This window comes from Trachemys scripta, chromosome 20 (genome assembly GCF_013100865.1).
Source record: "Trachemys scripta elegans isolate TJP31775 chromosome 20, CAS_Tse_1.0, whole genome shotgun sequence".
NCBI classification, from domain to species: domain Eukaryota; kingdom Metazoa; phylum Chordata; order Testudines; family Emydidae; genus Trachemys; species Trachemys scripta.
In genome coordinates, this window is record NC_048317.1 from 2,879,227 (window position 1) to 2,892,683 (window position 13,457).

Genomic DNA, 13,457 nt, shown 5'->3' on the forward strand with positions numbered 1-13,457 from the left:
AGTATTTGGAAACCTCTTTCCCTCAATGCAGCCTTCTATTTGAAAAAGAGTTTTAAATGTTATTTTACTGGTTTTGTGTAGGGTTCACAGCCCCTTAAGTGATTTTTCCTTTGCTCATGTGAGCACTACACCTTTTCTCCCAGTGAACACCGTTGCCCCATCCATACACAATCCTTGGCAGTAATTTCATGATATCTGAACTACAGCTGGACAGGAGACCACCCTCCTTAGAACCACGGCTGAGACCATGATAGGGATACATTTGTTCTGACTGTCCTCGGACTAACATGGCTGGTACCCACCGTCAGAAATCCAAGCGGCATGTGTCTCAAGTGTCCAATGTTCACAGTTCAAAGAATGCCACGGCTATCTCTAATCCTTGGTCTGCTGCATGGCGGGAATGCATTTCTACCCATAAGGCCAGCGCTGTCTCTTGTAACAGACTGAATTCTCCCTTCTTTGCAGCCCCCAAATATCTCATATGCTTTTAATTTTAAACAGGATTTCAAGATGAAAAACCTTTCCTTGCCAGAGAAATTAAATGAACTTCAACACTTGTAAGTGAAAATGGTAGCACTGAAGAGAAAAACCAATGACTGACTTCTCTATATTTCTAATCTCAAACCATACATGAATTGCTGTTGTCCTTAATCTTGATCTCCATCAAGTAAAATAAAGACAGAGCATCAAGAAAAGATTGCCTAAGGCATTTAATGTATCCCTAGCCTGATGCCACATGATGGCACTGTTTATCAACATACGTCAGCTTGCTTTTCAAGGGGTCGATATGAACATGCAGGTTATTAGTGGAAGAAGGAAGAGAATGGAATTTAGGGCTAAATGGGAGTGTTCAGATTTAAAGAACACAACATTTCAGGGGATATGTAAGTGCTGATGAGAGCTGGAGAAGTACAAGGTGTTTTTCCAATATAATTAGATCCCGCTTAGTTTTATCAAGTATTTAAACAACTGAAGTAGCTACAGTTTTAAAAGTAGCATCATGACTCAGGATTAATCAGGTTAATGTACTTAATGAATACTGGACAACTGCAAAGTTGTACTGACAGGGAAGGAAGGGTATGAGCAACTATGTTCTTGTAAAATATTAAGAAAACTTCAACACTACACAGGGTTAAAAATCCCTGCAGCAAATCTCACTCATTGTTTATGATGATGCATATTTCCTGCAAACATTAAAACATTTTTCTTACTGTATTAATAAAGTTCCAGTTATTTAAAGAGTTGACTAACTCTGACAGTAACAGTATTTAGATATCTTATCCTGACGGGCATCAACTTCTACAGCTCTCTCTCCAAAATATTAGTAACTGTACACAACACTGCCACTGAAGTTTCTAAAGCTTAAAGTCCAATCTCACTTTTAACTGGGTTAAAATGAGGTTCTCTTTTGTCCAACTATCAAATACACTAATATTTAACAGGCAACAGCTTATGTTACAGCACTAGTAACATCTGGTATGAAACTGTGTTAATATAAATTGCTTAATCGTCTCCTGATAGAATTTGTGCTCCTTTATTCAAAACAAGAAAACAATGCAACTTACCTCATTCGAAAACAGTATCAGCACAAGAAAGAAGGAAAGGCACATGCAGATACGGGCAGTGAAAATGAACTGATTAAGAGAAGTGCTTCAAAAGCACTAAGCAGAATTCACATGCTCCCCGTCCCCGGGCGCCTACTGCATTTGTTACCAATTACTAGTGAGGGACCTGTTGCATGCTGCTTCCAAAATCCATTCTGTCATTTTATTGAGGCATGGAACATGAAAATCTCACTCCAAAATCTGCAGAGACTGTTTACAAGAAATCATTTAAAAAGGATGCAGTATGCAAAATACAATATACATGTGCCAGAAGTGAATTATTTTTGAAGTCTTTTGCACTGCATAGCTAGCCAGTTAATTTAATATACTTTGTTCTCAAGTTCTGGCAATTCCACTCTTTTTACAACAGTCAAAAATGAAAAGAAACAGCAACATACTTGATCCTACAAACAAAAGTTAAGTACACAAGACTAACCAGAAGCAAACATGGGGGAAGAGCACAGAATACAAGTCAAACCACCAAGGGATATGGAAAGCAAAATGATGTCCCCAATTTTTTTTCCCTAAACACAGATTCATTTTCTAGTCTCTTCTCCCTAAGATATCGCACTACACCTACCTCAGTGAGTATGCGAAAGCCTTGCAAGAAGAGGACTTGTCTATATTAACCCTCTCCATTCCAATTCTCTTTTACCAATTTATTAACAACATCCAAGTTGTTTCAACAGCAACACAAGACAAGAGAGATTTGCCCTGTTCGATTTAATGCATCGGGATTCCATAGTTACTTCAATGCTGGCCAGCTGCTCCAAACCTACACTGCACCCTTTCTAATACTTCAGCTTCCCTGCAAAAGAACTCAGTTCCACTTGAGTCTCCATCTCTGTTCTGGTTTTGTCCTGGCCTTCTCCTCTTTCCAATTGTATTTGTATTATGTTTCTGCATCTTAAAAAAATCCCTTTTAATAATTAACAGTTGCATATGTTTACAAGCCTAGCAATGTTCAGAATCTTCATGATGCATTTCAGATTCATGAAAAAGCAGATGGACATCATAACATCTAGCCCAACTGGAATAGAGGGATGTGTTTTGTTTTTTTAAAGTGAAGATCATTATCAAATGGTGGTGGCCTTGCAAGATATAAAAGCCTTAACTAGTCACGTAGGATACTGGGTAATGGAAATCCATGCTTTCCTTTTATTTAGACTTAAATTGGTCCAGTCAGTAAGTAATTCAGAGATGCAGCAACTATCATGCACAATGAGGATTTCTCACCATAGATCTCAACTAATTTACATGATCTGCCCATAGTTACCATTGCAGAACTCAGTTACTGACTCCCCTCATGATGGAACACCCCCCAACCTCCACCTTTCCCGTCAGAGGCTTAGACTGAGACTCCGGAAGAGACCCTCCTGAACTCAACTCTAAGAAATGCATGACTTTTCCTAAAGACCTTTATAAAGCTGTTATCAATAAAGTTTTGCGGGGTGGGTGGGGGAAGAGAACAGAGAAGCTAATAAATGAAAAGAAGGAGCATGTTTCGTTGTGGAAATCTCTCCGACAAGAAATGATGCCAAAAATGTCAACACTCTGATTTCTGCCCCTTAAATCATCGAAGTGAATAATTTACAAAAAAAATTGATCAAGAACAACTTAGGTCTGTTAAGAGGTTTAAAATGAAGCCTTAGGTAAGATGTCATCTACTGCATAACAAAGTAAAATTTATCCTTTCCTCCATTTAGTCTGGGTCAACATTCCTTCACTAACAGCACAGCATTCTGAGGAGCTACATCTACTTATGTAAGAAACATATGGGAATGTTACATTAAAATGCTCAGCGATTATTAAAGAGTGCAGAAGAATGCAAGACACACGCGTGTTGTAGGGCACCCTATCAACAGCATATTGCAAGACAGAACATGAGAGCAAACAAAATCACTAACCCAAGGCACAGGACACTTAAGCTGCTCTAGAATCTAACAAAAGGGTTTTCACAGGAGGGCTTGTTAGTGCAACCACCATCTGAGCAGGGCAGAGGGAGAAGAAAAACTCTTTGAAGTGAAAGGGGCAATCAAGCCGCATGCATTACCTGAGCCTGCGTTTTCTTGATCGCGAGACAGAACGGGAGCGGGAACGGGATTTGGAGAAGGATCGGGAGCGAGATCTCGATCCAGATCTTGAACGAGACGAGCGGGATCCAGATTTTGATTTGTTAGTTTTCGACATCTTTGAAAGCTCCCTTCAGTTACACCTGTTGATATATGGGGGAAGGAAAACAGAAAGCATGTAAGCGAATAGTTCTGACCGCTTGGTTAGCTTCTCTCTCTGGCAGTTTTAATAGTTCCAGAGACTCGTACAGTTGCTGCTCAATCATGGAACCTTTTAATTCCTCTTTGCAAAAAGAAAAACTCTGGAGTGCAATTTTTTTTAAAAAAAGAAGCAATTTAGCACAGAAACAGGAAGCAGAAGGAGGCCTCTGTGCTTTTTCAAGCATCCTTTTGCTCCAGATAAGTGAGTTAATCTCACCCCTGTCATTACCAATAATGATGGTGCCTGTTTAAAAAAAAGTGAATTAGCTCGGGTTTTCCATAAAGCTTTCTTCTGCTTTACATTTGCGAAAGGAGAAGCAGAGTAAGATGCCATCAATAAAATAATCATCCTCCAAGATACTCTAATTTCACACCTTTATATGTAGATCTATTAAACCATGAAGTGAAGTTCTGGACATCTTACAAACCCCACTGCTCCGAGTGTGGATCATGCAGTGCTACAATCAGTTACAAGAGTACACCACTCACTGATGAGTCCTGCTGCAGCTAAAATAATTCGCAAGTCCTTCTCAGTATTCACCCAGTGTTTCAAATACTGACAATAAAGACGACTATCCTAAAGCATTAAATGACTTGAGAGAACCACTAGATTATATAGACACTTAATAAAAAAAAGTGAATTTACCTGTGCTAGTTTCAGGAATATACCCAAGAAAAGCCAGACCAACCTCTTTGAAAGAGACCTTAATGCCCACACTTTTAAACAATTGTGTAGTCACATTTATACCACTACCCAATCCCTACCAGACACACTCTTGAGGAAAGAGCCAATAATGAAGAGCCATTGGAAAACCACATGTTGATGTAAAACTTGTTGGGTATTCTCGTTGTGGTTTTCCAATGGCTCTTCATTATTGGCTCCTTCCTCAAGAGTTGGATAAAATATAGGTAACAGATACAAAACATCTTGGATTAGGAGAGTAATTTCAGGAAATTTATTAAACATTTGGAACAAATAAACCAAGTAAAATTCAGATGTGATATTTTGTATTTAAAACTGATGAACTATTCTTCTTTATTAATATCCAATTAAGTCATAAAGTCTTGAAGGTACACATTTTTCAGGGCTCAGATATAGATCTTAAAAAGTCTAATCATGCAGGTTGTAAATGACCTCCCTTGCATACTCCTTTCTAAAAAGTACCAGAAACAATTCTAACATACCACAGTCAAATTTATTAGAGCATAAGCTTTCGTGGACTACAGCCCACATCCGAAGAAGTGGGCTGTAGTCCACGAAAGCTTATGCTCTAATAAATTTGTTAGTCTCTCAGGTGCCACAAGTACTCCTGTTCTTTTGCGAATACAGACTAACACGGCTGCTACTCTGAAACATACCACAGTCAGTGTCACAAAAATACCTTGCAGCACTCAGGGAGGTGTTTTTTCACACCCGAGCAAGAAAGTTGCAGAGCTGTAAAGTGCCAGTGTAGACAAGCCTTAAGTATTCTACATTAGTACTTGGCATACAGCAGTTAAGTTTTACCTCCAAATGGCAGAGCAAAACTGAAACTGAAAAGAACAAATGCTCCCAGTTTTAGCAAGGAAAGCTAGATGGTATGCAATTCATCAAGCCCTAAACTTCACTGAATAACAGAACCAGCACCAAATTATTTAGCATGTAACACGACATTGATTCTCAACTGGTGGAACGCAGACCCCATTAAGAAGCAGAACTTTAACGGGAGCACGATTGGAAAACGGTACCAAAATGGGGTATGTAATGCAACTTCTGCCTGAAAAGTGAGCAGAAATTTTGGATGGGTTTCAACACAAACTCCTGTCTCTTCAGTTTCCCTCAATTCTTTTCCCACTTGCCTCCCACACCCTACTTTAGAATTCTGAAGTATTAAGAGGTTTTAGCGCAGGGGGCCTAAGAGAACAGACAAGCAAGAAAGAACCAGTTAGGTTTCTGGGGAAACACTGGAAAATATTTGCATTCATAAAAAACAGGTCTGACAGCATTCTCTCCATAATATCTTGTTTGCGATTCAAATAAATTCATATCAGGAAATTCCCTACATCAGGAATCAGCTGTTCCCTCCACCTCCACCACCTAACAGCTTAAAATATTAAGATTTGGATACAGATGGCAGCAAAGAAATCAGAAAGCGTCGTTTGATCACTCATGCAGTTTCCTGATTATAAATGTTAAATTAGGTTCTACATGCACCAATGAGAGAACAGTGGCAAAATATATGTATTCATTAAACATTCCTTATGATAGTGCTGAGTCTTCATTTGAAATGGGTATGTGTGGGGGGTAGTTTTGGATGTTTTGGAACATGTCACACAGAATTCATAAGGTAAGAATAAGGCTGCAGAAGAATTAAACATTAAAACAAAAAAATCTCTATACACATACATGCATATCTAGATTACATGCACCTTCCAGATTAAAGTGTTTTATTTACATCTTTTCCATAGGCTTAGCAGGAAGAATCCCCAGTTTTACCAATTGGAAAAATGAGGAATCTTTTATAATCCTGCATTTTGTGTCAATCACAATACAGCGAGACACACCCACGCATGCTTTAGGCATCTGGCAACCTGAGACTGCAAGGCAGGACTCCTCCATGTTAGCTAATTCTTATATGAATCTTAGAATGCAAAGCCCTTTACAGCAAAAACAGAGGCAGCTTCTGAGGCGGCCACTGGTATTTTAAGGAAACCCGACCTTAATTTAAATCCAGTATTAGAAAGACGATTTGCTATTAACTTTCCCCTTATTTTAGACCCTGATCTATTATACACCTCTACCCTGATATAATGCGACCTGATATAACACAAATTCGGATATAACGTGGTAAAACAGTGCTCGGGGTGTGTGTGTGTGTGGGTGTGTGCGTGCGCACTCCGGTGGATCAAAGCAAGTTCGATATAACGCGGTTTCACCTATAACACAGTAAGATTTTTTGGCTCCCGAGGACAGCATTATATCGAGGTAGAGGTGTACTCACTTCTTCAAAATGCCATAAGCAGGTGGGTTTGAGACACTGGTTAATGTGAATCGTGGGGTTCTTGCTATCAGGTTGTAGTCCGTATTCCCCGATCTGTTACAAAATCCTCTACCATTAAGCCTGCAATGCTTCCATAAAAGGTGACCTGCCTACACACACACAAATTGTTCTCTTTGCTTCTTTAGGATACATAACCTAAAGCTTATTGTATAATAGATATTCTGGCCCCCCCCCCCTTTTTTTAAAAAAACATTAGTAATTCATTTCTTGCCTACTCAAGCACAAATTTATGGCAACTAGAGCTTCTTGGTAAAGGGCCCACAATCTGGCTCTGCCCTGCCTTTTGATGTAATACATGAGGGCAGTATTGTCTATCAGGAACTGCACCACCTTGCCCCTCAGGTGGGGCAAGAAAGCCTGGGAGGCTAGGCGAACCACTTGGAGCTCCCTAACGTTGATATGGAGGGCCCAATCGTCCCGGAGCCGACGGCCTTGCACGCTGAGCTTGCCCAGGTGGGCTCCCCATCCCAGGTCAGAAACATCAGAGACCAGGGTCAGCAACGGGGCTGGGGCCGCAAAGGGAACTCCTCCAACACCAACCTGAGGTCCAACCACCAAACCAGGGACGACTGGATGTGATCCAGCATCCTGACTACCCAGTCTAGGTTGTGCCTGTTGAGGATGTAGACTGATGCCAGCCACACTTGCAGAGGCCAGAGTTGGAGCCGGGCATGATTGACCAAGTATGTACACGCGGCCATATAGCCCAACAACCGCAGCCAGGTGTGAGCCGTGGTGAGCGGGTGGTTCTTCACATGGGAGATCAGGTCCGACATGGCCTGAAAACGTACCTCTGGAAGGAAGGCTCTGGCTCACGTGGAATTGAGAACAGCCCCAAAGAACTCTATTCATTGGACCGGCCTTAAGGTAGATTTTTTCTTGTTTATCCACAGGCCCGGGTCGTGGCAGGTGGAACGCACCAGATCAAGGCTCCTCTGAACTTGTTTCCAAGATCTGCCCTGGATGAGCCAATCACCAAGATACAGGAAGACCTGAACCCCTCGACGTTTCAGGTAAGTGGCCACTGGTGCCATACATTTTGTGAACACCCTGGGGACCGATGAGAAGCCAAAGGGCAGCGCTGTGAATTGGAAATGGTGTCCCCCCCACTATGAAATGGAGGAAACATCTGTGACCCTGGAATATGGAAATAAGTGTCCTTCAAGTTGAGGGCGGCATACCAGTCTCCACGATCCAGGGAGGGGCTGATGGAGGCCAGGGAGACCATGCAAAACTTCAACTTCTTGAGATACTTGTTGAGGTGTCGCAGGACCAGAAAGGGTCTGAGGCCCCCCTTTGCTTTCGGGATTAGGAAGTAGTGGAAATAAACCCCTTTCCTTTCATGTCCCGAGGGACCTCCTCCACCGCCCCAGGTGCAGGAGGTTCTTGACTTCTTGAATGAGGAGTTGCTCATGAGAAGGGTCCCTGAAGAGGACGGGGAAAGGGGGGGGTGGAGGGGAGGGGAGGCCCGAGAATTGCAGGGCATAGCCCTGAGATACTGTCTCTAGCACCCAGTAGTCCGAGGTGACCCGCCACCAGGCCGAATGGTAGGGATGAAGACGATCAAGGAAAAAACAAGGTGGATCTGGGGACTAGACTGGGGCATTGCTCTCAGGAGCACATTTGAGTGCTTCTGGCCCCCAGGATGTTTTGCTAGGCCAGGCTGCGCGGGTAAAGGAAGGGCGACAACGACTAAAGCTCGTGTCTCTATCCCTTCTCCTTGCAGACCCCTGTCGAGGCTGCCAAGGCCTTGGTGGCCAGAACTGCTTCCTCGCCGATTGCGGCATATGCAGACCGAGGGAGGGAAGGGTGACCAGAGGGTCCTTTAGGCCATGGAGCCATGCATCAGTCTGCTCCACGAAGAGACCACTCCCATCAAATGGAAGATTTTGGATTGAGGCCTGCATTTCTTGGGATAGGCCAATGGTCTGAAGCCAGGAGCTGTGCCTCATGGCCACTGTCGATGTGACCACCCTAGCTGCCAAGTCAGCTGCGTCCCACCCCATTTGAAGGAAGCACCTTGCTGCTGCAATACCCTCCTCCACCGTCCACTGGTAGCAGAACACGGGCAGGGGTACATGCCGAGAGCACACTGAACAGGGTGTCCGTCTGCTCAGCCATCTCCTGTACCTCTAGGCCAAAGTTTTCGGCCACCTGTCAAAGCAACGCCTGGTGGGCTTTAAAATCGTCTGGTGGGCTAGCACTTGAGGGCCCCGTCACCGCCTCATCTAGGGATGAGCATGACGGCTGTACCGCTGGGTGAGGGCCCTGGCCATCAGTACCTGCAGGGCAAGAGGGTTTTGGGGTGGGCACTCGCTCCTCTATCCCGACCTCCGAGTGCACTTCGCGGGCTGAGGCCGGTGCCGCTGGTGCTGTCAACTGTTGCTCCAAGGCAGTGACTGACGATTGGTGAGAACGGGGCATTGGCATCACAGGCATGCCCCACACACTCCAATAGGGCCACTGGCCGTGTTGCCAAGGCAGCATTGCAGAGGTCAATGCAGCCTCAGGTTGCCAATTGCACCGGCGATGCCTTGGCGAGGGGCTGAACTCCCTCTCCATGCCAGAGGAATTCCCTTCTGGTGACCGCGGTGGGGCCATCGATGCCAGCATCTGTCAGGTAACCATCGCCGCTGGACACCGGCACTTCGAATAGGAGGACCAGGGCTGGGGGGACCAGTACCGCGACTGAGATCGTGCCCACAGTGCAGGGAACGGGGATCCACACCGAGAACGCTGCTGATAATATGGTGACTGGTGTCTCCGCTTAGGTAACCCACGTCGAGAGGGCGGAGACTGCAATCAACCAAGACTGCCAGTGATCTTGGCACTCTGTATGTATCCGAAGAAGTGGGCTGTAGTCCACGAAAGCTTATGCTCTAATAAATTTGTTAGTCTCTAAGGTGCCACAAGTACTCCTGTTCTTTTTGCGGATACAGACTAACACGGCTGCTACTCTAAAAAGTGATCTTGGGCGAGCCACAGAGGACCTGGACTACGAAGCCAGAGATCTGCAGTGCGGAGTCGGAGAGCGTTGCTTTGGCTTTGTGGATCGGCAGTGCTCAACTGCCCTCTGGGGGTCCTGATGGCTGGCTTGCCCTTGTAGGGAGCCTTTGCTGCTTCCTGCAGTACACACAGTGCCGGTAGAGGCCTCTGCTCTTTAGGCACTGGGAGAGCCTGGGAGGCATCAGCCCAGCCACAAATCTGAGTCCCCTACCATGCCTGGGAGTAGGTGGTGGATCTCTTGGGGGGTTAGGGGCCCCGATTGGGGAGGCACGTTCATGTGGCTCCGGTGCGGGCAGGCAGACCGAACTGGGTCCTTTGCCCGACACCCCATGGCCTTTCTTGCCCAGTGCTGGGGAGCCATGCTTCTTGGCCTTCTTTTTGGGCACCGGTGAGAGAGTGGTGCCGGGGGTGTGCTACACACCGAAGCATTAGGCATAGGCCTGTTGAAATCTGAACAGGGCTTAAACCAACGGGGACTCGCCTGGGGCAAGGTCCCAGTTGGGACTCAACTTCTAACTACACTGAACAATTACTTAACACTAACTACTATAAACAAACTATTTATAAGGCCCCTAAGGCTTGAAGTTAGAAGAGACGAAAACCAGTAACCCTTGGTAGGCAAGGAAAAGGTGCGCCGACTAACCACCATGGGCGATAAGAAGAAAGGGCTGGCGATGCTTAATATACCGACACATGAGCATGGCACTCAAGAAGGCGCCACATTGACCCTACAGATACTGCTAAGGCAAGAATCTCCGATGATCACACACATGGGCGTGCGCACACCTAGAATGTAATCAACATGAGCAAACACTCGAAGAACTTTGTGTATCAAAAGCATCTGAGGGCATTTGGGGTTTAGAAGACAGGATAAATATTGTTTAAACTAAGGAATGGAAAAGCCCTGCAGATCATTCACAGAATTTATGCATACTGGTGAATTTCACCAGAAACACAGCCCAGTAGAGTGCTGAGCAAGTTGCAATTACTTTTCTCCCTTAATAAGGGCAAGGTCTGTTATGTAAGTTTTGGAGAATGATCCAGTGTTTGCAAAAAGGAGAGATATGTGCAGCATTTCTCAGTATTGTATACTGAAATGATGCAAGGAAAAAATTTATACTTAATTCCATATATTAACATTTTTCTGATGCAAACTTTGTTTGGATCATCCAATTTATCTAATAAGTTGCCACAGCAAGATAGACAACTGAAATTATAACTAGAAAAATGACTGTGGGTTTGTGTTTCAGTTTTACTAACATGGAGTAGTGTATCTTTTGGGGACAGATGATAGACACAAGACATTTTAAGAGCATGAAAAGGGCAAGAAAAAGGAAACCCCTCATCTCCAGCACAAGGAGCACCCATGTCCAGTTTAATGGTTAGAACAAGAGACTAAAAGTGTGATGGAAAGCCCATGAAGTCAACAGAAAGATTCCCTAGATCAACCCCTAAATCCAGATTTCTTGACTTCTCATGTTATCTTAGATTCTTTTTGTGACTACCTGATCTGTTCTCCTAATTTGCTCTGCCTCAGGGAGATTACATAATTCAATGGACTGTTGTAAATATTAGTGCCGAATTCTATCTTCTGATATCTGCAATTCAGACCCCCTAGTTCCAATGGGAAATGCATGTGCATATTCCAGGGCAAAAAATGGCTCAATGTTTGCAAAATGTGTTGCAAGTGCTTAATGCTGACCTTTAAAACATTCTTTACATTGCATCTTCATTTGTCTAGAGTAACAGCAGGGGTACAAAACACTACAGTTACAACTAGAAAGAGTTTGCATTTTGAAAAAGTAGTTTTGCCTTTCCTGACATGTCCATTTCAAACAGAGGTCAGCTTTAAACACTACGCTTTTCTGTCCATTTTGGAAAGTGACAGATGCAGACTTAAATCCAGATTCTTCATCTGGCACATCTAGAAATATACATACCAGAATATTTACAGTTAGACTGCTTGGGATACAGGGATGGAAAATATTGGTAAAGTAAATATGCCTCTTAAGAGATACAAGGAACAGATTATAGGACCAATTTCCTCAAGCAAAACCTCTCATGGACAGTGGCAGCTGTCTCCATAATTTCAAAATAAAAAGTAATATAATCACTTGGAATTTCTTTATAAGTGTTACCAGTTACATTTTAATATGATCTCTTTCTAAAATCTGTGTTGGCCCATCGATATTCAAGTTGGATCTCAGGACAGGCTGGCATCACTTGCTTACTTCATTTATGGTAAAAACATATGGAAATAATGGTAGCGTAACCTGATCTTGTCAGAGGAAAAGCTCCCTACCATGCTCCATTAATTGCTTTAGCTATAAAATATGAGAGCATAATATGCCAATCCTTAATTACAATGGATAATTGTATTACTTAAAATGTATGCATACAGTCTCTTCTGCAAATATATTTATTCAGCTGTCACCACTAAGTTACATATGTGTTTACACTTGAAGAAATTTTTGTCCCACAAATCATGTTAAAACATTAACCAACTAGAAAAAATAAAACTGCCAGATTATTTAATATTCAGTTTTAAATTACCCAACTCCCCATACACCAGTCACATACAAAACCTAGCTCTAAACCCTCATGAATTTGGGACATGAAAATCTGTGTTTTGGAAGACAGTGAAAATCACAGCACTACACAACTAGATAATGTTGACTCATTAAGATTATAGCTGCCATCAATCAAATCAAACACGTGCCTCTCAAGGTCACCAAATATTCATCTTACGCATTAACGGATGTATTTCCAATTAAGGACTCAATCTCTCAGTTACACCGCTCTACTGTAATATGTTGCCAGTGCTCATAGTATTCAGTAATAGGGTTTCATTGCGGAAAGCCATCTGAAAAGTTTTATAAATCCTTATTCCTTGGCCTCTGTTTAACTTTTTTTTTTTTTTTTTAGTAAGTTTCACATGCACATTTATTTTCAGTGATTTTCTCCATAATCATCTGAACTAGCAATGTTTGATGCAACTGAGTATGAGCAATTTATCAACATATCCTTAGAACAAGACAAGCAACACCATAGAAGTAGACCATTACTGCATGGTACTTAAATAGGGTTGTTAATACCAAAGTACTTACTAATCAGTACTTGGTTTCAGTTTAAAATATAACCAACAGCACACTGATGTACAATCCAAAGGCTCTTTCAGACATGGTGTTTATGCAGAAAATATTAAAATGAATAGGAGTGGTGAGGAAAAAAGAAATCAGAGGTTCTTAACCCTGAAACTAAAATTCTGAAAGAAAAACCTCTTGGGTTATGTGCCTTATAGCAGATGGTAATGCAGCTTTAAAGATGTTCTGTTAAAAATTTATGTTATGAAAACAGATTTTACTCAGTGCTATAAACGAACATAAAACTAGACTGAAAAGTATTTTGCCAGGGCTAAAAAAAATACCAAAAAGCTATTAACGAAAGGACAACCATTACATGCCATTAAGCATGCAAGAACTGAGCCTTCTACAAAAATATCCAAATAATTAAATCTCCTTCCCATCTATCGT

The 13,457-nt window shown here is 42.8% G+C and overlaps 1 protein-coding gene across 6 annotated transcripts in view; it reads right to left on the reverse strand.

Annotated features, from left to right (window-relative positions):
• The window catches only part of THRAP3 (thyroid hormone receptor associated protein 3), a 67,609-nt gene that overhangs the window by 17,697 nt on the left and 36,455 nt on the right, over positions 1 to 13,457 (reverse strand). For all 6 annotated transcript variants that reach the window (XM_034754158.1, XM_034754159.1, XM_034754161.1 and 3 more), the window contains one exon: positions 3,658 to 3,819. In XM_034754158.1, coding sequence (XP_034610049.1) covers positions 3,658 to 3,794 — 137 coding nt within the window. In that variant the 5' untranslated portion in view covers positions 3,795 to 3,819. The remainder of the gene's footprint in view (positions 1 to 3,657; positions 3,820 to 13,457) is intronic.